Here is a 16,017-nt window from a genome sequence, read left to right on the forward strand (position 1 = left end):
TATAATATTTTTACTGAATATGTTTAAATATAGTTGTCATTAATTGAAGCAATATTTTGGCACTTATTGGTCACAAAAAAAATATTATTATTGAAATTCTAACTAATCTATTGCCATTATACTATCAAACTATCACTATTGAATACAGTAGAATAGCACTGGTAGTAAAAGTAGACAAACCAATGTAAAGGCATGCGTTGCTCACTTTCCCACAGCTTTCTCTGTATGTGTTTCTTCAGGGAGTCAGTGGTGGATAGGGATCACAGCTATACTTAAATAGCATTTCACTGCAATACTCAACCAGTTTTTTTGGAGAAAGAGAGAGAGAGAGTTTTGGAAAATTTTTATGCTGTATATACAGTAAAGTTATTTTAAAAAGTTTAAACACAAAGAAAAAAGTTTAGAAATTTGTGATTATAATTAGATTATATAGTTTAATAAAAATTTATCAGCCATAACAATGTAAGTATTATAATTATTGGAAACATAATTTTAATTCATAGCATCATTTATTTAATGTTCATTATGTTTAATTATTTATTAATTAAAAATATAATATATACATATTTTTAAATACTATAATTTTTAATTAAATAATTTTTGAATTGTTTATATTTGTTTTATTTGAAATAAATAAATAAATAGCTTAATTTAAGTTTTCAATTTTTATAAAAATATGATTTTCCATTAAATGTGATTTGTTTATCTAGATAATTTTATTTACAACAAATGTTGACTTTTATAAAAATTGATATTTTTTATTCATGTCTAATCCAAACAATGTATTATATCCTTATTTATTTTGAAAAAATATATTTTGAAAATACATAATACTAATGATGTAAACGTGAGATTTTAATGTAAATATTTAAATGTCATAAAAATAATATCATTTGTAACAGAATTTGCGCTAACTTTAAGTCAAGAGTTGATTTGTATTAATAAAATATTTTTTGATATTATGGGCTAATATTGACGACAATATAAAGTAATATTATTGTCATAACTAGTTATTTGCCATAATCTCGAAATTAGATCGCAATATACGGTACTTTATTATCAATGTATTTATATTATGTTTCATAACTTACATAAATTGCTAAAAAAATTATTGATTATGTTTACCAATGAGCTGTAATATTTATTAGCGTGTATATTGTTAATTTATTTAATTTATTTAAGTTATTATAATTTAATTAATAGAAGTTTTTTATATTTAAACAATAATTTAATTGTTAAAATATTTATAATTATATAATTTCATCTATTACACAATCTAATATATATTAAATAATTGTGTCTGGAATTTATATAAAATAATTTCAATTTATTTCAGCTTTTATAAGAAAACTTTATTTGATAATATTTTATATATTTTCAAATTGACGTTAATATAAAAAATAAACTGAATTAAAGTTAATCTAAAGTTTAAATTTTGTGACTTACTTTTGATATAAAATTTTCAATTTTTTAATCTAAAATACATTTTTATCGATATTTGTCACAACTATTTTATAGCACTAACAACAAAAAATACTCAAAATCTATAGTCAATAAATTATAGCATTTTAGTGATTTATTTGTTAAAAAGTAATAACAGAAAAAGTTAAGCATCTAATGAAAGACTATTTTATTCAAAATACTGTACTATTTATTGATATATTTTTACAAAAGATTTGTAATACAAGTACAGTATATTCATACATATAAATTGATGTATTTAAATGAATTAAAGATTACCGACCGATAAAACATGTAAATAAAATAAAAGCTATTTTCGGTATTATTTGAAATAAGAGAATATTTTTTTACTCTATTATAATAGAAATTGAAATTCAATATTAATTGAAGAAAACAAATATATACAATATGTTTGTCGTATTATTAATAACAGTAAAATGTCATTTATTTTAGTTGTATTGTCATCTGAGTTGTTTGTAATATAAAACCAATGGTCAGTTATGCCAATCAACGAGACTAAGATATATGGCATATAATTACTTTCACGATTGACATTAAACAATAAACAATTACTACTAATAAAGTAGTAATAATATAAAGATATAAGATTTAGGACAATGAGCATTGAATTATATGTGAAAATTAGATGACAAATGTAGATAAATAAATGTCAATTTGATTAGCAATAAAAAAAATATATATATATATATAAAGTTATATAAATCTCAATTAGCGCTCGATTTATAAATATTTTTAGTAAATATTATAAAATAAATGCTAATTACATCTCAATATTCACATTTAAGCAGTGAATTCAATCAACAAGTGTTTGTTTAGTACAGTAGTGTTTGTGTCAATAAAATTAAATGACAACATTTGTTGTTTGCATTAAATTTAGTTTTTTTTATTTGTCATCATTTGAATTGAAAAAATAAATCTAAATAATTTTTTTTTTGATTTTTTTTATTATTAGTTCATTGCATTTATTAGTAGTGTTCATCATTATTATTGGACACACAATATACAGTATATTAGTATTATAATTGTATTATTTTATAAGCATTGTTTAGTGCAACAAAAATGGTTAGTCAACTAAACAAAACCGTTTATTTACGACTCATTTATTATATAATATGATTGACTAACTGAAGGCACTGTAATCTTACGGTTTATATAACAACAACAGTAGTGTTAGTATTTTGTTGGCTGGTTTTGTCTACTTAATTATTTACATCCCAGTGCTTATAATGTGGAGTTAGTAAGTAAGTGATAGAATAGGAAAGATTGAATCGCTCTCTCTCTCTCTCTCTCTCTCTCTCTCTCTCTCTCTCTCTCTCTCTCTCTCTCTCTCTCTCTGTTTGGGTTTTAATGAGTGAATAAGGCAGTGAGTGAGTTAGTGAGTGAGAGATAAATAGATAGATAGAGAGATAGATAGAGAGAGATAAAGAGATATATATATATATATATATATAGATAGAGAAGAGAGAGAGAGAGAGAGAGAGAGAGAGAGAGAGAGAGAGAGAGAGATAGAAAGATAGAGAGTGAGAGAGAGAGAGAAAGAAAGATAGAGAGTGAGAGAGAGAGAGAWAGAKAGAGAGTGAGAGAGAGAGAAAGAGAGAGAGATAGACAGATAGAGAGTGAGTGAGTGAGAGAGAGAGAGAGAGAGAGTTGTATAAATGTACAGTAAATCTTAATTTATTAGAGATGTATAGATATTGTTGTTAAGTCATAGCCCGACCTTATTTTCTTATTGCAATCCAATCACTGCCCACTTGTGTGATGTCCTCTAAGCCAACATAACTGTGTTTTCCTTATTTCCTTTATATCTAGTAATCAGCTTAACTCACACAACACATCTATTGTACAAATGTTAAGAAACATTTAATTAGAAATTTTCATTTATTATTATTTATCAATAAATGTATTTGTTTTATATAATATTGGCGTGAAATGAAATAATAAGTGATTCTCATGTTTTATTATGATTTATATCATATATGATAAGTAAAGTATATAAAAGTGTTTAATGAAAATAATTGTTTTTATTAATAGTTATATCCTGAATGTTGATGTAATCAATGGTCCGCTAAATAACAGATAAAATATTTATCTATAGCTTACTTATATGATAGCTGTATGTTATATACTAATGTTATTATATAAATTTATATTGTTAAAACTATAAATTAATATTAGATAACTGCCAAAAAATTATAACTATTTTTCTATAGTATGGGTAAACCATTGTTAATATATATTTAGTATATCTTTAAGTGTTTAGACCGCACATAATGTATGTAATAAAACAGTTACATACAGTAAAGTCATAATTACACTATTAAAGTTATTTTATCTTATTATAAATATTTAATTACTAAACATATTAGAACTTATATAATTACATAAAAATATTAAGTAGTTTTCATAATAAATTACAATATTTTTATTAATAGCACATCTATTCTCAATAAAATATTTTTGTCTAATATTATTATATTACAGCAAAAGATACTGAAGTAATAAATTAATATTTGCTTTTATAGAAAATTTGTTGAAAATAATAATAAAAACATTACACATTAAATGTCATAAATATGTCCCAAAAGATATAATAATAAAATGTTATTTTATAATATATACATCATTTTTCTATTATATAGTCGTTATTTTATTGGACACTTTTGCTGAATAAATTGAGACAAATAATTATAGACAACAATAAAAAATAAAATATTTTCTAATAATTTATTTGATGTTTACTTATGTAAGATTTTAGACATAAAAAAGTAAAATTAAATCTCAAAATATCAAATAGATTACCAAAAATGTGTAAAAACCTAAAATATACTATTAATATAACCATATTATATTGTGTCATTATATATATTGTTAAAAATAAAATAAAACAATTAATTTAATTAAGTTGATAATAAAGTTATTTTATACCGATATACAAAATACTTTGCATCCCTTTATATCATAAAAAATTTATAATTATTGTTTACAAATATATTTATAAATACGTATATATTATATTTATTATATATAGTCTAGTAATGTAATTTCATTTAAAAATAACACAAAATAACATAATTAGCAAATCAATTAGTCGACAATAGGGTCGTTAAATTGTGACAATTTTGTTTAGTCGATCGTTATTTTTAAAAAATAATTAGATTATTTTATTACATTATAAAACTTGTGATAACATTATTTGATAGAAAATATRTTTATTTTATAATTAAATTTTATTCATATATAATATATTATTATTATTTGAATGAATTTTTCAATATTCATTAATAGTTTATCTAATTAATTAAAAAATTTAGTTTTTAGTTTTTATTATTAAAATTTACGTCATTGAGACAGACGTTAATTTATGCAATGAATATCATTATACAACTTATTATTATTTTTTAATTTTAATAAATCTAGTCATGTTATTATAATATTATGTAATAATATATTGCATAAACCAGTTTAACTGTATTATTATTTATAAGTTATTTTTAATGTAAAACTTGTTACAATATGTTTAATATGATACATAAATTTAATATTTATTTTAAAATAACATCTATATTACATTAAAGTCTTTTATCTTAAATATAAAAAAATACATTTAAAGTACATTATTATTAATAATATTTTTTAGAAACCTATAAAAATAAGAAAAATAATTGTATTAAAATAACAATTCCTTATTAATATGTAAATCTCATTATTATAAATTTTATACTGTATATTATAAACTTTAGGATCTAAAATAATTTAATTTTTTCCTAAAATATTTTTTATGATATAAATATAACTATAAAAACATAATAAATATAAAATGATTTCATGCTGAGCTTATATTAATAAATTAAATTTTATGACATCTAAACATTAATAACAATTATTTAATTTATATGAATATAATTATTTTAATATCTCTAAGATTTAATAAAAATAATAAATTATTAGATTTAGCTAACAAAACAATCCATAATCTTATATAGCTTAAATTTATTTTTATTATATTATTTGTCTTAATTAAAATTTAAAACTGAAAATGAAATTGTGAATCTTTTTTTCTAATGTTTAATATACAGTAAATATAAATAATAATTAATTGTTTAGACATAAAATTTAGACATTTTTATATATGTGTGGATATTATCAACTTTATAAATCAAGATTATTTCTTAAACTATAGGTTCACTTAAAGTATTACTTTATCTTAATGATTAAATAATTTATTTGTATACAATGATTATATTACAATTTCTATCTCATCTTTATATTGTCTACAGTAATAATAAAATAAAGTTTAATGATTAGTCTTTTTTTAATATATAGGAATATAATTAAAAAAAACTTTGTTTAAACTTACAAAAGATATGATAGACACACACAGAGATACCATACATATTGTATATACAAACACAGCTTATAATTAATTACTTCAATGTCTTCACCCAAAATGCATCACTAATTGTCAATTGCTATTAACTAACAGCTAATTGAATAGTTTTAGTGTTAGACTATAATAAGTGAAATACACAATAAAGTTAGTCTTGAAAAAATTCAGTGACCATTATGTGTGAACACAATCTGCAATATATAATGATTATAGAAAAAAGTTAATCTACTAAAATGTTGGGATAAAAATCTATTGTTATTTAATGGTTACTATTTTTTGTTGCATTTACTGAAGACAATGTATTTATATCGTTTTTTAGTTTTTTAAGTTTAAATAGTTTATTTAATTAACGTTTATAAAGCTTTATTATTTATTATTTAAAAGTTAATAATTTTCGAACTTTATTTTCTATTTAATAGCATTTGATAACTTTTTATTAACATTTAATAATACATTTATAAGAATTTTAATTATAAATACCATAAATTACTTTACTAGTGATATTGATTTATCCAAATGTCATTTATTATAACATTCATCTAAACATAAATGTAATTTTTTTCCCAAATACTGTCTGTATAATAAATTTTATGATATAAATGTAATATAATAGACATTTTCATAAAAATATAAAAATAAAAACTTAATACTACTACAATAATAATAGAAAAATTAATGAATCAACCATACTTATTATATTTTATATTTTTATATTTTAAGAAATATATTATATTAAATAAAAACAATAATTTACAGTAGTTTCAAGTTTATAAATTGTACTGTATATAAAATGTCATATTTTCTGTGACATAAAACATTTTACGATATAAACAAAAATTCAATACATAATGTAATAAATATTTATATATATATATATAACTTATTGAAATAAAGTTAATGCAATAACTTGTTTTCTATGGAAAAATACATGTCATTTGTTTAACAAAGTGATTGACACACATAAGTAATAAAACATATACAGAAAATTAATATATTATCCAAACACTTATCATAGCTTTTTTGTTTTACAATTGACAGCAATCTATCGGTGAAACGATGCCTCTATTGATGTCATCACTAATGCGTCGCTTAAATGTCACTTCTTGTTGTTTATCCTCCAAGTCATCCATCTCTCGACTGTTTGTATTATTGATAATTGTTTCGGCAATTGTAGACACTTTGGCCACCAGTCAATACTACAGTACAAGTGGTCTGTATATTATTAAATCAAATTATAAACATTTTTATATTGATTTAAATTATTATTTTTTAAAATAAAAACACTATACACTACTATTATAAAAACATTAGTGTAAAATATAAAAAACAAAAGACAAATAATTGTTATCAAATAATAGTAATATTTTATTAAATTAGAAGATTTAATTGAAAAATCAATAACAAAATGTAGAATAAATGTATTTTAGATAAATTTGTTAACTATATATTATTGTTAAACAAAATGTCAATTTGTTGGCAATAACTTATATAACATTTTTAGTGCATTCTGTAGGCTTTCACCCACACCTCCTTTCTATAAATATAAAATAATATTTAAAATTAACATAAATCATTAATTACAGAAATTATCTTATCTTATCAGAGTTAAGCAAGGTTTTTGATTTTAGGGTGAAGTGTACACTATATTGGATTTTTAAACACAATTTTTCAAAAATCTAAAATCAAGTGTCAAGAGAAAATTCATTAAATTGAAGAAAATTTCCATGTAAATTCCTAGGAAAATAGATTAATATTCCCAATAAAGTTTTCTTAAAATATTTGTTATATCAATAAAAACTCAAATTTTAACTAATTTGCTTAAAATTAGTAAAAAACATTCATAAAAGTTTTTAAAAAATAATTAAAAATTTAGATAAAAATTTAAGTCATTTCTTCTTATTTTAAGCGACAATATATTAATTTGGTTAAAAAGTCTGGGCGTAAAATCCTAAAACCCTGATCTTAGAGGGGTATTTTGACCTTACCCCCTACCTCATTGCTTAACCCTGATATATACTGTATATTTCCTATATTCCTATATTTACTAGTTTATTTTTTATACAAAACAATTTTTTAATATTCCACATTTGAACATGTATAACAACATATTTATATTTACTTAATACAAATATTAACAACAAATTTGATTTTTAAATCAATTTTATTTACAATAATTTAATTATAATGCATTTTAATAAAAAAAATTAATAATAAAAATGGATAAAAATTGTAAACATATTATATATCATTATTTTAATACACAAATGTCTTTGTTAATATTTTTATTTAATTTTCTATAATTCAAAAATAACAAATATTTATAAAATTAAAAATTTTTAAGACAAATTTACTTAAAACATTACTTTAATAAATTATATAATTATATTTGAGTACTAGTACTTAGTATAAAAAATAACTAGATTTTGATTAGTCCAATCATATAAATATGTATATGAATATAAACTTTTATAAATAATAAAAATTTAATTAGTGAGAAAATTTTGTATGTTTGTTGACAACAATAATTTGTATATTAACATTAATTAAATCGATTGTCATACAATTTAATTAAAATGTGTAATTATATAGTATTTATAATATAAGAATATACAGTATTATTATAATAATAATATTATTATTAATATATTAAAGTAATGTTAATTTTGTAATACACAGTATATACTATTAGTGAAATTAAAAATAGCATATGTTGATAAAAACAAATAGAAATTTTTAATTTATAATTTTAATAATAAGAAAAATTGCAATGGAAAATAAAATTAATTTATTTTGTCATTTAAACTCTAATTAACACCCAATTAGGCGTAAGCCATGTTTACACAAATTATATTACATTTTTACAATAATTAAATTTTTTTCTGTTTTCATTTCAAATTATTTCATTAGTTGCACGAAAAATATTAATATTTTGACAATTTGACACAAACACAAACAYAAACATTTTAATTTATTTTTTGGTTTTATAATATTTAATTAATATAAGCTAATTTTTATTTATATAATTTTTGTGAATTAAATATTTAATTTACTGATAATTTATTTAACATTTGATAATTTTATACACTATTTTTTTGGTGTTTGTTTACAGCAGACAGTGACCTAACATCAGATCTGGTCGATGACTATAATGCAAACATTGCTAAACTATTATTTGTCAACAGAAAGTCTGTATTCAAAATAGATTTTAATTAAAAATAAGTTTTCATCAAAAAAATTAAAACTATTTATTTAATTTTAAGGAGAAGTTGTGTCAGACGAGGAGCCTCTTGTGATCACAGACCTGAAGATTGTTGCGATAGCTCTGTGTGCAGGTATGACATCCCTGTATTTATCTGATATTACACAATCACTAATCATTTAAATGGTATTATTATTAATGGTTTTTWAATTTATTTTTGTTTTCTATAATAGATGTAATATGTGGGGAGCAAACTGTCGGTGCCAAAGGGCTGGTCTATTCAAGTGGGGTTAAGTCCTTAAACAGTATTCCACAATACAATAGACTGTATGATTGATTGAWTGATAATATGAGTGGACATTCATTTAAATTATGAATTAATAAAATAGATAAATAAACAGTAGTTTTTAAAAGCAAATTTTGTTTTATGGTAATAGACGTATAATTAATTATGTTATAAATTTTAAAAACACATCATTATTTATTATATATATATATATATATAATCAATTGATAATCCATATTATTTTTTAAATGTTTTTTGTATGTGAATTTCATGTTTCAAATATTTTCATGTTTTACATTAATTTCTTACATCGTTTCCTATTTATATTTATAAATACAATAGATTAAGTAATTTTAGTATTGTTTTCGTATTTATTTTTTTTATYTCACAAATTGTTGTAATTATTTATTTATTKAAAGATACTGTATATTACTTATTTAATATATTTAATACAGTATATATATATATTGTAATTGTGTGCAATCTGTATCTTTATATATAGAAATATAAATATTTAATAATTAATTAATTTATATTTCAAATAAAGTGTGACTAATTGTGATCTTATTTATAATATACTAATTAATTATAACTATTACAAATATTTATGTTATATTTATTTATTGTTAATTTATTTTTTATATGCTTAAGCCATATAACAAAATGTGTTGTCAATATTTTTATTTTAAATAATTATATATAAAAATAAAGTTGTGTTTTAATATGTTTATTAATTAATAATCAATATTCTTTTATATTAAGTTTTAAATTTTATATTTAAAAATAAAATGACTATTAAAAATAGATTGATTTATATATCAGTTAATATTTTATTTAATTTTTAACAAAYAAATATATTAAAAGTTGGTATTTCTATAAATGTTTACAAATATAATTTTTAATTAAATAAGTCATACATCAAATAAATTATTATTTTATTATTTTATAATAAATAATATGCTTTTACTTAATTGGAAATATTAATTGTTTAATATTTTAATATAAAATATTATTTATGTCATAAGTATTTCGTAATATTAGTTAATATTATTATATTGTGATATCAATTTACAGTAAATCATATATCCATATACAGTAAGATAAATATTTATATTAATGTTTACAATTAAATTAATTAATTAAGAAATAAATAAAATACAATTATATTTATTAAGGTAACAATTTTCTTATATCATTGCAATATCTTAAATCATTTGAATATTACAATACATGTATTATGATATGATTAAATTAGTTTATATAATAAATTAWWATATATTTATAGTTTAGTTTAAATTTAGCTTACTTTATAACTAGAATATGAAATATAAAATAATATTTAGTTTTTACATATAATACTAACTTTGACATTTAACTAATAACTTTGACAGGTCAAATAATAACAATAATAAACTTATATTAAGTATTTATTGTATTTCTAATATATTTAATATATAATATCATTGTTTATATTAATAATACTAATATTCAATTACAGTATTATATTTTTATTGAATTCAATAGTCACTTGTATTGCACTAAATTAGCTGAAACTAACACTTGACGTGCGATACAGGATTGATGTATTGCTATTGTCTTCAAATATCGTTGATTAAAAACCCAATGTTTTATTATAAATATTTATCTAAAAACATATTGAAATTTAATAAATGTATATTTATTAAGGTCTATATAATAAACAGTAAATAAAAGCCTATGTTTTCTTACCCTTTTTTAATATTAAAATTAAACGTTTTTCTTGTCGACGACAATATCAATCATTTGCCAAATCTCATCGGTTTTGACCGCAACGGTATGTCCATTGGCTCAACAATAACATCGGGAAACTCAGTTGTCGTAGGTTTGTTGTTGTTGTCTTTTGGCGGACTTTTGTTATGGTCTGTCCTCTGGGGGACTCTAGTGAATACCTGTGCCGCCAATATCAATGTCATCGTTGCAAATACCAAACAATTGAATACCCGATCAAACATTGCGTTACAATCGGTTGACATTAAATTTATAAAAAATTATTAATATAATTAAATAAATTATGGTTATATCTGAAAATTAAATATTTATAAATTAGACTCAAAAATATTATATTTTAAATAATCGGATAATCAAATTACTGACTGATGCTGTAATCACAATAAACCAAGTGATTAACTAACAAGAAACCYAAAAACAATTTTATTTCAAATAATCAGTAAATATAGTAAAACTCAAATGACTTAATATTGAATTTTTTATATAATTTCAGAAGTTAAGCGACACTTTTATAGCAGCACTTATAATAGCAATAAAATTTGATTATACAATAACATACTGTACTTATCGTTGCCATCTCTCATCTAAACTGATATCAAAATTCTGATCAAATATCAGTATAAATAGTAAAGCGAGGAAAAAATTGTTTGTTTAAATTTGCAGATATTTTTAGCTTTATCTATGCCTCTATACTGTTGTTTAATATCAATGTTTACTGTATCTCTCTCTCTCTCTCTCTCTCTCTCTCTCTCTCTCYCCCTTATTGTATGATCTTTATCGACGTGTTTGTGACGATGGAAATCAGTTTAAATTATAGGAAATAATAGGATATAATTGAAATACTGTTCAGTCATATTGTAATCATGTTTATAGAGAAGTCTATTATTAATGAAATAGGGTTTCATAGACTTAATGTATGAAACATACAAAATATTCTATTTGTAAACACTATACCTTATATACTATGTATTACATAGTATAGGCATATATTTGTTGATGATGTAAGCAATATGATTATAACCGGTGCATAGGTAGGTGTTATTATATTATTAGTATATATTATATGTATTATTATTATATAAAGATAGAAAAATAAATTCAATTTTAAAAAATAGTCAATATTTGCACTGAAATATCTATTCAAACATAACTATATGAGAAAATATTAGAATTATTTGTAATATAAATGTCTAAAATATTTTTTTAATAATATTTTTATGTAAATAAAAAATTTAAAATTATATTTAAATACATTATATTTAACAATTTTATACAAAATGTTTTATTAATAATAAGTTTAAATTCAGACAATTTACTTGTATCCAGGGTTAAGTAGCGTAGGACTAGAAATGCATTATTTTATAAATTAGAAAACCTATTGTACCAATGTCAATTTATTATAATGTTATTTGTTTTGTAAAATATTGCAATTAATATAAATAGTTATCACTATTTAATATATTGTTATAATAATAAATTTTTTGTATTAATATTAATTAGTAATTAATAATTAACGATAATAATAATTACCCTATTATTTATAGACTAAAATAAATTAATTTTATTACTGAATTTTAWAAAAAGATTGCATAATTATTTGACTCATATAGTAGTATTTAATTGATTATCTAAACTATTTATTTATCCAATTAATTATAAGTCAAAACATTTAAACACACATTCAAAACATTAATATAAATAAATAATACGATATATTAGATTTTATAGGAGATATATTAATATTTTAAAATATTAATACAACACAAACAAAATTAAAACAAATTCAATGTATAAAAGTTGACAATACTTTTAATATTGTTTAGACACGACATTCTCATTAAACAAATATATCCTCTTATGCTTTGAACTTATGATATCCATCAATGATTTGTTTGACTCATTTCATTAATAATGATATTAATTAATTGATCCCAATCTTTGTCTATCTCTTCCTGAATATAATTATCAGAATTTTCCAATTGATATGACTATTGAAATCAAATCTATAAAATTGTCTAAAATTTCTTTAGTATATTCAATGCTTTCATTTAAAGATTCAAGTAATTCKTCTATAAGTTGTCTCCGATTAGATAATGTGTTATTATATTAAATGCCAAATAATTGATTATCATTTGGTTGGTCACTGTTTGCAATTATCATTGAATTAATTTGATCCTCTTTTTTGTTTTGTTTTGTTTTATTATTTTATTGCATTTACGTTCAACAATGTATTTACTGGTTGTCTATAATATAGATTTGTTCCAAAATTAATTATATGTAAATTAAATAGTTATTAAAAAAATTATTCAATTTTACAATAGTTTGATACTTTCATATATATATAATATATAAAATTTTTGACAAAATAGTGAGAATATATATATTATATATGTCACATATTCTCTTAAGTTAGCATAAAAGCATAATTTTTAAAAAATAGCCTACGTAGTTTATTTACAAATTAAATAATAATAGTTTTATAATACAAAAATTACATGACATATTTAATTAAAAAATAAATATAATAAAATTAAAAAACTATTATAATACATTAAATTGATAACAAATTATAATTTACAAATTGTAAATTACAATGAGTAATAAAAATTTTAATTAGTAATATTTTAATTGAGCATGATAAATTTTTTAATAACAAATAATAAGCTACGTAGGCTATTTTTTAAAAATTAAACTTTTAAGCTCACTAAGGGAATATGTGATATATATTCTCATTATTTTATCAACAATTTTATATACCTGTACTGTAAATGACATAAAATATAAATACAGTTAAAATATAAATATAATATACAGTTAAAATATAAATATAATATACAGTTAAAATATAAATATAATATACAGTTAAAATATAAATATAATATACAGTTAAAATATAAATATAATATACAGTTCAAATATAAATATAATATACAGTTCAAATATAAATATAATATACAGTTAAAATATAAATATAATATACAGTTAAAATATAAATATAATATACAGTTCAAATATAAATGACAAGTAATCAATACTATTAGGCAAAAATCAATAAAATTTTTATTAAACTCATATATTTTTTTTATTTAGTAAATCAATCAACTTTTATATTCAAATTTTAATAAATAATTATTTTTAAGAATATATTGGCACAAAAAAACATCATTAGTCATAAACAAAATATTAGTAGCAAATAATTAATTAAAATTTAATCAATAGCATAAAAAACTGATTTAAACGCAAAAATGCAAACAAACAAAAAATAATAAATTGATTAGATTTGAACCCGGGTACTGTATATACAGCTTTGTAATCGGAAAATTCTAGCACTGAGCCACTCCGCTGTCCAATTTTTAGATATATATATTTCATATAAAATTATAATATTGAAAAAATGACAATTTTACATATGTTAATGAAATTGTATAATATTATAGGTTAACAGTAGAAAATACAATTACAGATGTTATATAAAATTATTAATTTAATAACGATTTGTTGAATTATGAAAACATGTTTTGCAGTGCCTCCTCGTAAGTGGGAAGTCGACTTTGTTTAATCAATTCCTCATACGGTGGCGGCGGCTGTTCTGACCGGACAACTTCGGCAATGGGAAGGGTCACATAGATTTGATTGTGACCAACAATAGTGTTGATTTGGTTTGTACGGTGAGATTCAACACTAATGCCATGATTTGCTGTCAGATTGACTAAAAGTCTAGTGACACGGATGACCAGTAAAAATAAAAATATACTCATTGGTAGACCAATGATAAGCAGCGACGCCCAGATGCCGAACACCGAACCGAAATCCATATTATGATACCATCGGTTATAGCGTTCAATGTTTTTCGGTAATATCGGCGACTTTTCATTGACTTCGGGATGTCGTCGACAGTCGACTTCATCACACCATTGGCATAGCTTAAGGTTTAGATCGTATCGATGATAGTCATTACACATACAAAACGACACATCAATACTTTGATTTAACTCACAAACCATATTCTTGTCGAAGTGTTTGCACTGTTGGTTGTAATGACACAATTCTCCATAGCGTTTACCGATCAAACACTGCATCCAATCGTTGGTCACTACATACCCGGGCTTACACTCACAGATACCGTACTTTAACGTTGCGTTATGTTTGAGGCAAGTACTGTGCAGTTGACACTCATTTGATGACCAACACCACTGACCTATTGGTTTCCCGACAGACACATGACTATCACCTTTGACCAGATTCTCGATTAAGATTTCAATGTATAATATGATATAATAAATAAAAATTATATTCATGAATATTTATTTTTATAAATGTTTATAATATTGCTTTTAATTAAAACATAATATCAACTATTGGTTATAGATTATTGTAATATTATATATAGATATATAAATTAATAAAATGTGAGAGAATATTTGTTTTCTGATAATATTATTTATTTATTTTTGTAGTTAAATGTCATATACGGTGTGAGTCTGTGCCACAAAAATGTTTGCAACAATTTTTGGCAATAGATTTATTATTATAAAAAAACGGTAAACATTGGGATCAATATTCTTGCAAAGTTCACACAAATAGATTGCCTGATAAACAAGTGTTATGTAAATTCAATTATATACTAAAGTTAGAGTATTGTATGTCATGTCATGTAAAGTGTTTCAAATAATAATATTCCCAAATATTAACAATTTATTGTCACAATTGTGTGTTTGTTTTATAGTTTAATAATTAATTTCTATAATATTAATGTATTATATATTTTATTTATTTATTCAATAAATAATTACTTAATAAATATGCTAATTAATCATAAGATGATATTATTTAATTAATTTTTATTTAATTTGAACATAGAATATATTAAACATTAAAAATCATTTAATACATTAT

General features: G+C 20.8%; 2 protein-coding genes across 4 annotated transcripts; one reads left to right on the plus strand and one right to left on the minus strand.

Annotated features, from left to right (window-relative positions):
* Positions 1 to 308: 308 nt before the first annotated feature.
* On the plus strand, positions 309 to 9,504 carry LOC128957649 (putative neurotoxin). 3 transcript variants are annotated; one of them, XM_054303450.1, is made up of 5 exons: positions 309 to 462; positions 6,908 to 7,079; positions 8,979 to 9,054; positions 9,130 to 9,201; positions 9,302 to 9,504. In XM_054303450.1, exons 2-5 carry the CDS (start codon positions 6,926 to 6,928, stop codon positions 9,360 to 9,362), a joined length of 363 nt encoding a protein of 120 aa, XP_054159425.1. In that variant the 5' UTR covers positions 309 to 462; positions 6,908 to 6,925; the 3' UTR covers positions 9,363 to 9,504. The 3 variants fall into 3 exon arrangements, with proteins under 3 accessions (XP_054159425.1, XP_054159428.1, XP_054159426.1); XM_054303453.1 differs by having other exon boundaries at positions 8,982 to 9,054; XM_054303451.1 differs by lacking the exon at positions 309 to 462 and adding an exon at positions 6,788 to 6,833.
* A 5,113-nt stretch (positions 9,505 to 14,617) lies between these two features.
* LOC128958518 (uncharacterized) lies at positions 14,618 to 15,361 on the minus strand. Its single transcript, XM_054304389.1, has one exon. It carries the CDS (start codon positions 15,198 to 15,200, stop codon positions 14,625 to 14,627), a length of 576 nt encoding a protein of 191 aa, XP_054160364.1. The 5' UTR covers positions 15,201 to 15,361; the 3' UTR covers positions 14,618 to 14,624.
* Positions 15,362 to 16,017: the final 656 nt, after the last annotated feature.

Source organism: Oppia nitens, unplaced genomic scaffold (assembly GCF_028296485.1).
Source record: "Oppia nitens isolate AA-2021 unplaced genomic scaffold, nextdenovo-longstitch-racon4-pilon3 scaffold3_pilon_pilon_pilon, whole genome shotgun sequence".
Taxonomy (NCBI): Eukaryota; Metazoa; Arthropoda; class Arachnida; order Sarcoptiformes; family Oppiidae; genus Oppia; species Oppia nitens.